Source organism: Dendropsophus ebraccatus, chromosome 6 (assembly GCF_027789765.1).
Source record: "Dendropsophus ebraccatus isolate aDenEbr1 chromosome 6, aDenEbr1.pat, whole genome shotgun sequence".
NCBI lineage: Eukaryota > Metazoa > Chordata > Amphibia > Anura > Hylidae > Dendropsophus > Dendropsophus ebraccatus.
This window is the reverse complement of record NC_091459.1, coordinates 86,844,839-86,860,313: the sequence shown is the minus strand read 5'-3', so window position 1 is coordinate 86,860,313 and position 15,475 is coordinate 86,844,839. Positions and strand designations below refer to the sequence as shown.

Here is a 15,475-nt window from a genome sequence, read left to right as displayed (position 1 = left end):
CTCAGTGTGAAACCTGGGCCTGTTTTCTTCTACCCCCCATGCTTCTCTCCACCATACTTCTTCCCCCTACTTCTCTCCTGTGCTTCTCTCCACCATGCTTCTCTCCTGTCCTTCTCTCCACCATACTTCTCCTCCCTGCTTCTCTCCTGTGCTTCTCTCCACCATACTTCTCCTCCCTGCTTCTCTCCTGTGCTTCTCTCCACCATACTTCTCCTCCCTGCTTCTCTCCTGTGCTTCTCTCCACCATACTTCTCCTCCCTGCTTCTCTCCTGTGCTTCTCTCCACCATACTTCTCCCCCTGCTTCTCTCCTGTGCTTCTCTCCACCATACTTCTCCCCCTGCTTCTCTCCTGTGCTTCTCTCCACCATACTTCTCCCCCTGCTTCTCTCCTGTGCTTCTCTCCACCAAACTTCTCTCCCCCCTGCTTCTCTCTGCTGTTTCTCTCCCCCATCCCCAAGTTTCTCTCCCCCATTGTTTTCTCCTGTCTCACAGGGGTACCATAGTTTGGGGAACTTTCCCTGCAGCACACCCGACCATGTGTCGTGGCACACTAGTGTGCCACGGCACACTGGTTGAAAATCACTGGTCTAGGGCTATGTGGTGATTCTTGGTAAAATGAGCAGGAACCGCATGTAGCCCGAGCCTTAATTTGGGCAGAAGCACGTAAAAGAATGAAGTGTAAATAACTACTATAGGTGATAAGGTACATAGAGCTAAAAGGATTCGTTAAAAAAAAAAAAAAAAAAAAAGATTTTTTTTTTAATAATGATATAAAGTATAACTGTCTTCGCTGTCTGTTCTGTACCTTGAGAAGCAGCCGTCTTTCCCTGCACAACTGTTCTCTGCATTATAAGGGGGTGGCGTAACAAGAAGAAAAAAAATCCCCATTCAGAAGTATTTCTTAAACAATTGCTCTTTGATGCCAACGGACAAAGAGGAAGATAAATGTGCAAGTGAAAAGTCAGAGCACTGAGATTCAAATGTCAGCGCAGGCCCATAATGCTGTGAGGCAAGCAAATTTATAGGGACTCTGCATCATTTAAAGAAAGACATAAAGCTTTCCTCGTGAGGGTCCATGTGCTTTTTCCTGTGTATTAATGTAAGGTAAATGAACCAACAGTTCAGTGCAAAGAGGGCATTTTAGAGACGAGCAGCTACTTGCATAGGTCACCCCTTCTATGAGGCAAAATGAACAGCTACCATGTGACACTAGCTGGCTGAGGCTTCCACCATCAATTGCAAAATTGGCACCAAAAAGGTAGCCACTATTCACAGGATAGGGAGTAACAAGCTGCTTGGTTTGGGTCTGTACTAGAGATGAGCGAACCTCGAGAATGCTTGAGTTTATCCGAACCCGAGTGTTCGGCATTTGATTAGCGGTGGCTGCTGAAGTTGGATAAAGCCCTAAGGCTATGTGGAAAACATGAATATAGTCATTGGTTGTATCCATGTTTTCCAGACAACCTTAGAGCTTTCTTAAACTTCAGCAGCCCCCCGCTAATCAAATACCGAACACCTTGGTTCGGATGAACTTGAGCATGCTCAAGGTTTGCTCATCTCTAGTCTGTACAAAATTGCCCTTTAAATGAATGAAGTGCAGCATGCACTGCCCGTGGTTGGTCCCCTTGTATTCTTCATGTCCTGCAGATAAGTGTGCAGTCATTGTAACATTCTTTACGCTTTTGCAGAACCAAAAAATGCCAAAATGCGCCTGGCAGTGAAGTTTTTCCCACCTGACCCGGGTCAACTGCAAGAAGAGTATACAAGGTCAGAGGTCCGAAGAAGGTGTGAAATAGAAAAACATATTCAGGGTGGGATTCTGTACTGATCTTTACCCTTTTTGTCTAGGTACCTTTTTGCCATGCAGATCAAGAGAGATCTTGCAGAGGAGAGGCTGGTATGCAGTGATAATACAACCGCACTTCTTATATCTCTGATATTGCAGTGTGAGTATTCAGATTACACTTCATGGTCATGGTCTTGGAATGACCGCATGATGGCTTTCCTAGAATAGTTTTTTTTTTTCTTTTTGCTTATAATATTCTCTGCTTATAATATTCTCTCTACTTTCTATCATATATTTGGTGTTCCAAACTAATTTTATTTTTTTGAGAAATAAAGTGATATAGATCAGTCACTATGTTATACATTAGCTTTATTGGTTGCTGTGGGGCAGTTGTGTGAAGTGTCTGTTTCCCATAAATCAGCCCTTTTTTACCAGTCTGTTAAACATTACTTCCTGGTTCACACATGATTTTGATTATTATTTCCACTGGAAAATGAATGAGCAATGCAAGAACCCAGAATCCAAGTACTCTCTATTCAGTTTATCATCCAAGTGCAGAAGGGAAAAACCAGCTTAAAAAGCCTACATAGTCCATGTGTTATATTATATTACTTTTTGCATTGAAGATAATATTTTTTGCCTTTGTCCTTTACAGCTGAGGTTGGAGACTTTGATCAGAAGGTGGACCAGGAGCATCTGAGAAGCACACAGTACTTGCCGCGGCAGTATAGTCTTGAGGAACGTATTTTAGAGTGTCACCGACAGCATCTGTGAGTCATTTCTGACATGAGTTTTCTGTATTCCATTTTTTTATTTTAATGTTTTCTTGGTCGGAGGTTTGGTCACAGTTATTAACCTGTGTGTCTCTTTTGTCATCACCCGCAGTGGTATGTCTCCTGCCGATGCAGATTTTCAGATCCTGGAGATTTCTAGACGTCTTGAGCTGTATGGTACTCGTTTTCATCTTGCATCTGATCGTGAAGGTGCCAAAATAAATTTGTCAGTTTCGCACATGGGAGTGTTGGTTTTTCAGGTACAGAATATTCATTGGCAAGCATAAACATATCTGTATTATCTGTTCTGAAGGTTCCACTAAGTGGTTATTTACATGTTCTGTATATATGGATAATGTGCTACGAAACGGACTTTGGAACTCTCAAAATCATCATGTATCAATCATTTATGATGATGCCGGGAGCTCCAAAACTGTTTAAATCTTCGCGCTGCTGTACTAACATGTTGCGTCCATTTCGGAGCTCCTGGCATTGTCATAACTTATGATGATGAGAGTTCCAAAGTCTGGTTTTACCCATACATTTAGGGTTTAGCCAGATCGGCAACATATACCATGGCATACTGACAGTGGGCCCATTGAGTCTAATTCATTTTATGGGATTCATAAGTGCAAAAGACAGTCCTGCAAAATAGACTAACCATAGTCACTTGGTTGATTACTATGATCAGTCTGTGTGTTGTACGCCTTATGTCTCACACATTACTCATGTGCTCATCATTCTTTCATCATACAGGGTAACACAAAGATCAACACTTTTAACTGGTCAAAGATCCGTAAGCTGAGCTTTAAGAGACGGCGCTTCCTTATAAAGTTGCACCCAGAAGTTCACGTAAGTATTTCGGGAAACTAGTTATAGTCATGAAATGCTTTGTATATAGTTAAAGATCTAAGAGGGAAGGCGTGTATTATGTTTGTTGCTGTGTGGTCCCTTATGGTCCCTCTTATAGAGTATTCAGGGGTAAAAGATGAATAAATATAAATGATATTTGTGGGTGGAATTTGATAATTTTATATTATGCAATAGAACTGCATCAGTTCTGAACCAGTCCATGTAACTTTTTTAGGTTTTTGCAGTTGTTTATTAGGTATTGTATGCCATGCTTAGTGTTGATCCCATCTTTTTCTCCATGTTTCCCTATTCCCCTCTCCTTCCTTTCGGACAGGGTCCTTACCAGGATGCTCTGGAATTTCTCCTTCCCAGTCGGGATATGTGTAAGAGATTCTGGAAGATCTGTGTAGAGTATCACAGCTTCTTCCGCCTTCAGGACCAACCAAAACCCAAATCCAAGGCAGTTCTTTTAAGCCGTGGATCTTCTTTTCGGTACAGGTAATAAATATGTTCTGTCTAGGAACTATGTTTTCCCAATAGCATCAAAAATAGCAGAAGTTTATTTAATAATATAGACATAGGTCAGCTGTATTGCCCAGGTTGTTGAAGGCCTGTTGTGGTTTCACAGAACAAAATTTATATCTCTATGTGGTTCATTAGCAATTTAAACGGAATGTGTTATCAGAAAATGACTTATTATTTAAATAATGTTTTTATGTTAAATAGGGATGGTCCAAACCGAGTTCGGTTTGGGTTCGTACAAACCCGAACCCTTGGTAATGATTCCCGCTGTCTGCCCGCTCCGTGGAGAGGGCGGATACAGCGGGAGGACCGCCTGGAAAACTGGGATACAGCCATAGCCATAGGCTGTATCCCAGTTTTCCAGGCGGTCCTCCCGCTGTATCCACCCGCTCCACGGATCGGGCAGACAGCGGGAATCTGAGGCCGAGCGTTCGGGTTCATACGAACCCGAACCTCGGCAGGTTCGGACCATCCCTAATGTTAAACATAATTTTTAAGAAATTTTGGTGGCTTTTTTCTAATTTTTCATTTTTCCATCTATTATAAAAAAAATCCTGATCTCTTGTAGTTTGTATTCTCACCACTGCAGCTAAAACTTAGCTGAGACTTTCTGTTCTGTCTGTGGTGATAATACAAGGCTGCTATAAAATGATCTGTACAGCATTACAGCATCAGCGGACACTAGTAGATAGAGCAGACTATAGCAGCTCCCCATGGAATGACATTTTCAAAAGTAACAGAGCAGGCTCAGTGATGTTTTACATTCAGTGGACAGTCTGTATATTGTCGTTTATGTCCACGAGTCTTGCTGTAAAGCAGGTCACTAAATGCTGTTAAGAACAGCCCAGACAATATGACAGCCCCCAAAACAATGTACAAAAAGCAAAATAAAAAAATTAAAGTCAGAAAATAGAAACCGATTAAAATAAAAGAACAAGTTTTAGTATCTGACTCTAATCAGTAAAAGAAAATTTAGATGACATATTCCCTTTAGGATTATTATAATAGAACCCTCAGAGGGGCTAGGTGTTAGAATATTAGGAAGTATAATAATATGAACCCTAACTTGCATCATTGTTATTGCTTCCTGAAACTGGCCTTGTTCTAAAAAAATGCACAAGATAAATTACCTATTCCTTCTACCTTTCATCGTGAACAGCCATAAAATAGAAGCCACTAGCTAGCCATGGCACCTAGCTATGCATTTTACAAAAGCTAATTTATAATATGTTTATTTTTGTTTAGCGGGCGAACACAAAAACAACTTATAGAGTACGTACGAGACACCAGCATCAAGAGAGCACCATATGAAAGGTAAATCAGTAATATCTTCGTTGTTTACAGTGGGAGTCTGTCTTCTAACATTTAAGCTAGAGTCTGTGTAATCCTTACAAGTCCTGGGAATGAAGGAGTGTGTACATTACAGATGCATCCTTTTTATTGGTCAAGCTGCTATTTTATGCTGCAAATTATGTTGCAAAGTGCAGTGTTCCAAGTCATACATATTGCACTACAGTATGTATTTACATGTTGAGATCACATTCCAGGTTTTTACGTTATTTTGTGACGATCACCATAATAGGTTCAGTGGGGGAGATCTATCAAACATGGTATAAAGTGAAAGTGCCCCTAGCAACCAATCAGATTCCACCTTTCATTTTCCAAAAAGTCTGTGAGGAATAAAATGTAAAATCTGATTGGTTGCTAGGGGCAAGTGGGCCAGTTACACTTTACGCCATGTTTGATAAATCATCCCCAGTATGTTTATTACATGTTAATGCAACCTTAGAATAAGTGACAGCCATATAGAATAGAAAAGACGTCTTCACTGCTGGACATACCTGCTCGTTGTACTAAAGTACAAAGCAGATGCAGACCTAACATTAGATGTGACTGAGTAAATATTTGCTTTGCAGGGAAATAACAATTCCAGAGCATCGCTCTTTAGTGTTGAGCAGAGTGTTATTCTGGTATTATTACTGGTAAATAGCCAAATTGGTGGTACCATTTAGGGGCATGTCTCTACACTGTCTGAGACTATCCAATTTAAGTTGACCGTACCAAACAAGATAGGGACACAAAGCTAATAGGTCTCTCTTGGCTTGTGTATGGCAAGATACCTGTCAATCAAACAGGCAGGGGAAAGCCAAAGAGACCTTCTCTCTGACACTTCACCAGGGCATGGCACCGCAGTGTATTCAGAGAAAACCTTAACTGATAATGATAAGGAAACAGGATTCATGCTGACTGACTCCATTTAAACGCAAATCTCATAAATACTTGCCTGTGGGACCCTCAACTATGAGGAGAGCTATGTATTAGGATGTACATAAGCATGGTTAGGCCTTTATAAATAGCTGGGTAAGTACTTATGGTAACTATTTGCTGTTGCAGTCTAGTTGTGTCACTTATTCTTTATAATCATTTACTATCATTATGCTACACAAGGATGATGCCTGATGCTTTTTATGTATATGGTGGCAAGCTGGCATCAGCTGAATGACCTGCCTGCTTTCCCTTACTAACTACTGGCAAATAAAAATAACTAAATAAAATGTTTCCTGCTGAATTTCCAATATAATATATATTTTTTCTAGATAGTACTGACTTATGATTTATATAGGATAGGGGAATAAAACAGCAGGTGATATAAACTCTGACCAAAACTAGCGTTTTCTATAAAAGAATTCCCTTGGAGGGATTTACTAGGGGCTCTTCACCGCTATTTGTCAGGAAAAGGGTTCCAAATTTTGGCGCATTGGCACCAGTTTTGCAACTTTTCAAATAGGAAGGGTTTTATTTAGAAGGAATTGTATATTGTTTTACAGTATACATTGGAACTTAAAGAGGTATCCCCACTGCTTAAAGAAATGATATATTGCAGGTTCAATATCTGGGACAGCTTACGATCCTAAGACAGAGGGGGCCTTGCCTTCTGCTTTACATCAGAGCTGCTGCCCCATTCACTGGTTTTCCCTGCATATTGATGCTTTTGCCCTCCTCTCTGTGCAGAGAACTGCAGATTACTCCATTCACTTGAATAGGTCCATGCTGCAATTTTCTTGCACAGTGGATACCAGGGTGCAGGGGCAGCAGTACCGATTTATCTCCACCTATCATGAACTGTATCTCTGATAAGTTGTGATCTTCTGTGTTAAGTCTCTTCAACATTGCTTGTAACTGTAGTACCTGCTTGTGTGTTAACAATTGGGCTTTGGTGTCAGTGGGTTTCTCCTGACTGCGTTGCTCTCTGTCCTGCAGGAGACACAGCAAACCCAGAGTGTCCCCTTGCACTGTGGTCCCTGACTCTCCAAAGCAGGTGCGTGTAGATATACAGCACTGGGTGCCTCTTGCTTTGCTGTCCCACTTGCTTGTGTCTTTCCTGTGTGCTGTTTCTGTGTCCTTTTAGACCCCCTTTAGTTTCTCTATGCTTGCTTTGTTGCTAACTGTATAATAATATTTGCTGATGTGTGCTGTAACTCTCCTGTTTCACCCCCTCTGTGTTTTCTTACAAGGCACATTGAAATGTGTGACATGCCGAAAGCTTGTCATTTCTATGCTATACTTTTGCCGCTAAGTGCCTATATCTATATCTGCTCAGCACCCGTACTGCTTAAGATTTATTCTTTTTTTACATTACTTGCTGACTGACTCCAGGTTTGTTAAATTTCTAAGCACAGAGCTAAAACATGTAAAACAATTCCCCATCAATTGACTGTTATAGCTGTGTGTTTTAGTATTGTGGTGGTATAATATTTCTGGTTTTTAATTTCTTTTAGATCTTCCCTTTTGCTGAGAGTTTGAAGACTCCGACATCACTTTCCTCCCTTATCCTGTCCCCTCAATCCTTTTTTAACCCTCCCGCCTCCCCTGTGTTAAAAAGCACAGCCAGAAATGAGAACATCTCTACTTCTCAACGGCAAGATGAACCTGGCAGAGGACCTCCGGAGAATACAGGATCTTCAGCTCATTCACCATTGCAAGGTGTTTCCCCCAACCCCATCCCCTCCTTGCAGAAAAAGCAGGACCCAGGAGAAATCCTGGATACTGAAAATGTCCATCAGGGTGATGTCAGGTTGTGGGTATCAGGGGTTTCTGATTCACTTCTGTTGACTGAAGAGTTTATAGATGATGATCCTGCAGACATCTCCTTTAGTGGAGGAGCAGATCTGTACCCCTATGGTGGGAGGGTAGAACCATCTGATCATGACGATCTCCCCCCAGAGGAGTATTATCTGGATGGCATGGATGAGAGGGATTTCAATGGCAACACAAGACCAACAGATGCAAGTGAGTTATTAGAAATGAAAGCTCAGGCAAGTCGTATGCAAAGTCTTCTGAGCCCGTCAGAAAATGGATCCCTTCTCCACCATCGTTCTGAAACCGGCTCCCTGCTTCACCATCGCTCTGAGAGCAGTTCGCTCACAAACCTCAATGGAATTCCTTCATTCTCTCGATCCGCTAACCACTCCACCGCCAGCTCAATGATCAATTTTCCAGCCTGTTCCGTGCGCTCGGAATCCAGTTCAGCTTTTCAGTTTGGAGATATTCTAGATCAGCTTGAACAACTTAGCTACCCCCCAACAACCACAGAGGACTCGAGCAGCTCTGAGGATGACTCCTGGGACACTGACGATGAGACGCCAATCGATATGAACTTATTCTTCAGCAATCCACTGACACAATATACCAATTTTAATCAGCTTGGGCTGCAAGATAAGAAGGACGCTCCAGATGTCTGAAAGCAAAGCATGAAATTGATCTTATGACATCCACTTAGAGCACTTGCCTATGAGGGTATAAGTCAAAGCTGTACGTTGCCCTTGAGTTTTGCTAAGGAATATTATGTTCAGCAACTTGGCGCCAAGTCGTTGATTTCCAATCTGAACACAGCAATGATTGTTTCACTAATCTCATTTAAGGAATGGACTAGATCAGCAGCCAGTATTGTCAGACTGGACTATTTTACCTCAAATAGGGTCACTGGAGACACTGTCTAAAGGGTTAGGGCCAGGAAATATCACACGGTTTTTATCCTCTATTATTCCATAACCCATGCCGCTATGAGAATCCTCACAGATTTACTCTCTTTTTTTTTTTTCTTTAGGCTAAACGTTTGTTGGGTTTTGCTTTTGTCAGATTCGCACGTCGTTCACACATTATTTTATTAGTTCACACATTAGTGATGCGATACAGAGTATCACTAATGCAGGGGGATATTTTTCTCGCAGCTTTCTTGTAAATGACACTTCTCACCCGTATTAATTTGCTAACCAACACTATTAGCGCTAACACTAACTTTGTGTGTATATGATTGAAATGATTACTACATACATACAAACATACTGCTACTACTACTTGGTGTTGTAGAATGAATAATATTCACTAGCTCTTTGGACTAAGGTCTTTTTCCTGTTCACAGGGAGGTCTTTCATGTGAAGGGTCGTTAGTTCTTGGTTTCCTAGCGGTATTAATCTTATACTACTGCTAGTAGTTTCATTGTTTTGGCAGTCGTCTTTGCATATGGTTTCCCTAATTTTAAAACCATTGTGGAGTATTAGTCAATTTGGTTACTACTAACCCAACTGGAATATATTAGAACCTTACTCATCGACATGAAGATGTTGCCTCTTCTCAGCGGTATAATGTGGAGTGCAAAGAGACAAAGTTTTGACCCTGAGGACAGTTTTGTGACCACTGAAGAATTCTGGGAGACTTTCTGTAGAGGTGATGTCTCTGATACGGAGAAACATTAGATGTTACCCCATGGTTACTCTTACACAAGATCCTATGGAAATGTATGGCTTTTTTTTTTTTTATTGATACTCGTTGGCGCTTATTACTTTGGTGAGTTTACATAAGTGAGGGGTACAGACACCCTTTTTGTTAGGATATGTCATCATGGAGGAATCAAGTGCTATTACCACACTCGCCAGACTTGTAACATGGTGGTGTCTTCTCGAGAGGTTGTGATAACACTAATAATGTATTTAATAGTATAATTTTAATCTATATTTATGATAGTTTTAATCAGAATTCTATTATATCTGGCCTCGACTTTTGATCGGTCTCATCTATACGTTTATATAAGAGGCTTTATGTAACCAGATGAGATTCTCCAAACCTATGTAGCTTATCTAGAGCCAAATCAGATGTAAACCATGTTTGGATCCAGTGATGTGTAGCCCTTCTGTTTAATGCCTGCTAATATGTGATTTCTGACACCCTCACTATCAGGTATGACGGTTGTTTTTGGGATGTACCAGTTGTTTTATATTTTCCAAATGTGCCTTGAGAATTTATATGGTTTCTTTGCCTTTTTTTTGTCCAAATGTTTGTACATTAAAATTATAAAAGGTGCCAATATACCTGCAGGAAAGGGAGTGTATTACTACACGGACAACTATTCTGTTTTGATCAAATTTTGTTAACCTGTTTAATACCAAATGTATCTGCAATAAAGCTAGGAGTGCTGGAGCTCTCCTCTTTTACACTTTTATATGACTGTAGTCTTGCTTTTATTTTAGAGGGCTGCAGTGTCCTATAGACTATCCCAACCACTTTGGGAATAGGCATAAACAGATGAAACCTTACAGTTGCCCAAGTTTATTTTGGTGTAGATATTGTTTGGTTGTCACTGTGACACAACCAGGCAGAGGTTAATGTAGTGTCCCCATCAGCATGTAACTAAGCAGTAAGCAGCTGTGTATAGTAACTGCTATACAGTATGGCTGGCACATTAGTAGGTGCTTTAGCTTTCAGACCTACATTTTTATGTATTTTGGCCCATCCCCTCTTTTAGAGAGTCGGATAACCTTTGCCCTAATTTTTTGTTTTTGTATCCTGGCTGCAAAAGGAAGCAACTTTTTAAATATTAGTCTTTAAAAAATCCCACCATTTCAATGCTACCAAGAGTAAGATCAGATAAATCTGTAAGGGACTTTTTGTTCTCTGAGCAGAAGCTTGGAGGGGGGGGATCAGGTTACATGCCAGCTCAGATAGTAGACTGGGGGACAGAAACCTTTGGGGACAGCTCATGGGCAACATATATAAAAGCTATTATGGATATGATCTTATAATTTACACAGCAGTGCTGGTGGCTTACCACCACTGTTAGATGTGACATATTCACTTGAAGTAAATTGTGAATACTTGCTATAAACTGTAATCACACTGTCCTGGTGTCAATAAACTATTTGATACCGGGACACTTTTCACATTTTTGACAGACTCCAGTTAAACCTGATTTATAAAATAAAGAAAAATCATGTTATATTTATGTATATTGTCATTAGACAGTTGGCACCTTGTGGAAATATAACTCCATATTCCACACTCCGGGACACCTTTGTACAACTTTGCATTAAAGTGCATTTTCTAAATTCATATGTGTGATTAAAGGGGTTGACCAGGCTTAGAAAATGCCACCTTATTCCAGAAACTGCACCTCTCTTGTCCTAGGTTTGGGTGTAGTTTTGCAGCTGATTTCCACTGAAATGAATGGAGCTTAAAGAGTCACTGTCGTATTTTTTTTTTTTGCAGAAATCAATAGTCCAGGCGATTTTAAGAAACTTTGTAATTGGGTTTATTAGCCAAATCTGCCATTATCTGCATGTAAAAAGCCTTTTCCCAGGTCCCCCCCTCCTTCCTCTTTTTCATCCACTCCAAAAAATCTGAAAATTGTGACTTGTTGCAGGAGTCGTACCCTGTCTGCTCTAGGGAGAGGGGAGGGGGGAGGAGGAAGGAGGGAGTTAGCCGGCAGCAGAAAGCAGATAACAGAGGATTACAGGCACGGAGCTGGGTGACAGCTGTAATCCGAGCTCAGACAGGTCACTGGTGACTGTCACAGGAGATATCCCGTGAGGGATTTGTAGATTAACTCTTTGTTGTCCTGTTTTGGTCTTTTCTTTAGCTTCAAACTGCTTTTTAATGATAATAAACCCAATTACAAAGTTTCTTAAAATCGCCTGGACTATTGATTTCTGCAAAAAAAAAATTCACGACAGTGACACTTTAATTGCAATACCACACACAACCTGAGAAAAGGGGTGCTGTGGTGCTGTTTTTGCAAGAAAGTAGCTGTGCTTTTTCCTCTCCCGGATAACCCATTTTAACAAATGTAAAGCCATGAATGCACAAAATCTAATCAAAGTTTAAAGTGAATCTGGAGGAACCACCGACACCCCCCCACCACCACCACCACTAATACTGTTGTGTTGCCAGTGTTGATTTGTGTCCTCCTATTTAGCCACTGCCATGGAAAAACTTGAGCCGCTGGAGGTCTAGGGAACGGATGCTGTAGGCCCTGCCTCTTTGATAACACGCCCCCAGAATAAAAGTTTTTTTGTTTTTTTTTCCCATGCAAATATCACCACCAGTAGACAAACTGACCATGGGACAAGACAGGGATCAACACTGACAATGCAACAGTACCAGAGGTTTGGGGGTCGTCTGTGCCTACAGATTTACTTCAAAATGACCCTGTCACCCCCTTTTTGCATTATGACTTCTCTTCACAGGTGTAAAGGGTAAATTTTGCAGTCTTCATACCTTATTTTATATCATATGTCATGATGGTTGTTTCAGTAAAAAGTGATCTTTTATCATCTGCAGATTGTGCTATCTGGGCGGGGCTTCACAGGTGAAGCGCCACTTAGTCCTGCCTGCAATGCAGCTGTTGGCCCCACAACATAGGGCCCGCCCCTTGACGACCATTGAAGCAGGCCAGCCTAAAGGTCTAGGGCCTATTCGACAATGGCGTTGCAGGGACCAATAGCTGCGTTGTTGGTTGGGCTAAGTGGCGCTTTGCCTGTAAAGCCTGGCCCGGATAGCACAATCTGCAGATGATAGAAGATCACTTTTTACTGGAACAAGCACCATGACGTATGATATAAAATAAGGTATGAAAACTGCTATATTTACCCTTTACACCTGAGTAGAGAAGTCAGAATGCACAAAGGGAGTGACAGTGTCACTTTAAGATGTAGAGATTTTAGTTATGTCTAGGCCTACATATATTGAAAGGGAATATAGTAAATCGTAGTGAACAAATCTCCTGAATAGGTTCAGGGGGTTATTACATGTGCTACTGCATCTTCTCTCCCCAACACCTCGAAATGTTGTAGGATGCAAATACCCATGATTATTGAGGCAAAAAAAGTAATTTGTTCTGTTCTGCTCTAATGTATTTGTGATATTATTAATATGTTGCAGCTTTTATATTTTTTCCATTTTGCAAAACAGTCTCTGATCAATACAAAAGCATTTCTGTGTACGACAAAAAGCCAGCCATTTGTGGGAAATTATCTAGCCGATGCTGTGTAAGACATCTTCATGTCATTCCCTTTTCTCTTAGGAAGGCCTAATGGACATGAACGCTATGGGACAGTATAGCCTCCCACCCCTTAGACTTTTATGGGGGCTCCACTTTAAATTTGTATGTATTTTTTTTTATAGTCCTACCCTTTTTTCCTAACATTTTTCTACAACAGTAACACTAGCTCCTGCTGTTACCTGCAGATTTGTAAGTTTTTATTGATCACAATTCTTGCTTTTTCATCATTACCTTATCAAAGTACATTGCCCATAACCAGGCATCCTCTATTAGGATCCTATCAAGCTTCCTTTTTATGCATCACAATAATTAGTATTTATGAAAGTCCCTATCATCCATTAGCAGCTTAATGTGAATATTAGGTCCTCATCCTAATAGTGATCTATGGCTAACACATGAGGCTGGTGCAGGACATAGTACACGAGGAATGAGAATAAGGAGCGCATAAGCAAAATAGCAGAAAGATGTTCACAGAATTCTCATTATAATTTATTTGAGAGAAGAATTAAGAATACGTTTTACGTTTTTTTGTTTGTTTTTTTTTAGCCTTAGATTTAGTGTCTGAAGATGGACAAGACATGAAATAAAAACAGGCTTAATAAATGGTACAAAACAATTTATAACCTAAAGTATAATATAAATACTGCTGAAATCACTGACCATGTGAATAAATAGCAATCCATTTTATGTAGATAAAGCTTATTCACTGTATAATAAATATTCATTCCAGAATACTCTAAAAATACTTTGTATTTAAACTATTCTGTTAAGATCGGTGCTCGCTGTGAATGGATACCTTCTTAAGGCTATGTTCCCACACAGTATTTTTTACTCAGTATTTTGAAACCAAAACCAGGAGTGGATTGGAAACACAGAAGGTCTATGTTCACACACTGTTGAAATTTAGTGGATAGCTGCCATTTGATGACAAATAGCAATTGTTTTAAAGTAGCAGCAATTATTTCTCATTAAATGACGGCCATCCACTCAATTTCAACAGTGTGTGAACATAGACCTTCTGTGTTTCCAATCCACTCCTGGTTTTGGTTGCAAAACACTGAGCAAAAGTACTGTGTGGGAACATTTTCTATAAATGTAAATGCATTTTTAGGCTAAGTAGACAAAAATAAATGTCTCTCTCCAGTTATTGACTCCTATTCTTCTCCTCATACATCCTAATGACACAAATTCACTGTGTAGTCCATACACATGAACTAGAGAGGAGACAGATTCTGAGAGATCAGGTTACAGCTGTAGAATAGAGATGAGCGAACCTGGAGCATGCTCGAGTCGATCCGAACCCGAACTTTTGGCATTTGATTAGCGGTGGCTGCTGAAGTTGGATAAAGCCCTAAGGCTATGTGGAAAACATGGATATAGTCATTGGCTGTATCCATGTTTTCCAGACATCCTTAGAGCTTTATCCAAGTTCAGCAGCCACCGATAATCAAATACTGAACGTTCGGGTTCGGATCAACCCGAACCCGGTTCGCTCATCTATACTGTAGAAGTCTCTGAAAGAGAGGAAAATGGCGGCAATGGATAGAGAGAGATAAAGAGAGGTACGTTCGCAGCTGAATAATTGAGACATTTTGTACCTTGCTCAACAAAGGGATGGTGTTCTGTTATAGATTCTGTCACATTCAACAAAACATCACAACTAAACCCAGAGAACCCCTTTATAAGTCAGTGGGGGTAAATCATGTGACTGATATGTCACAGCTAAAATGTCATTTTTGCAGGTGTGAACTCTCCTTTGTTAGGTTATCTATTGTTATATAGCAGACCAATAGGACTGCACTGCTGCATGGCCAGTTGCTATACGGTTACACATTCATTTACAGGTTAGTGGCAGCTTTAGTTTTTTTATTGTATATAGTTTACAACTTATTACAACAATAAAAAATCATTTTAGATCAGACATATGACTGTTCTGGTTCTAGGACAGTGACCATGTTTTCCTGTTGATCATCATGATCCAGATTCAGTTCTTAATCACAACTTCTACATCTAGTCCAGATAAAACCAAGATCCTCTGGGTATGAAGGCAAACCATATTGGATACCAATGTCAGTGTACACCAACAAATGCACAAGCGTATTGCTGTCTTCTGTTCCTTTAAATGATATGTAGTGAGGAAGCGGAGAAGCTTGTGACAAGCCATGTGAGCTCTGCTAGAGGCATGGCTGACGATGTGACTCCTGTTAT

General features: G+C 40.5%; 1 protein-coding gene across 1 annotated transcript in view; it reads left to right on the top strand.

The window, feature by feature from the left end:
- Positions 1 to 15,475, top strand: part of FARP2 (FERM, ARH/RhoGEF and pleckstrin domain protein 2) — a 68,769-nt gene that overhangs the window by 28,041 nt on the left and 25,253 nt on the right. The window contains exons 5-14 of the mRNA XM_069974227.1: positions 1,689 to 1,767; positions 1,849 to 1,946; positions 2,442 to 2,556; positions 2,672 to 2,819; positions 3,316 to 3,411; positions 3,746 to 3,909; positions 5,179 to 5,247; positions 7,195 to 7,252; positions 7,713 to 8,669; positions 15,211 to 15,306. Of these exons, the coding sequence (XP_069830328.1) occupies positions 1,689 to 1,767; positions 1,849 to 1,946; positions 2,442 to 2,556; positions 2,672 to 2,819; positions 3,316 to 3,411; positions 3,746 to 3,909; positions 5,179 to 5,247; positions 7,195 to 7,252; positions 7,713 to 8,669; positions 15,211 to 15,306 (1,880 nt within the window). The remainder of the gene's footprint in view (positions 1 to 1,688; positions 1,768 to 1,848; positions 1,947 to 2,441; positions 2,557 to 2,671; positions 2,820 to 3,315; positions 3,412 to 3,745; positions 3,910 to 5,178; positions 5,248 to 7,194; positions 7,253 to 7,712; positions 8,670 to 15,210; positions 15,307 to 15,475) is intronic.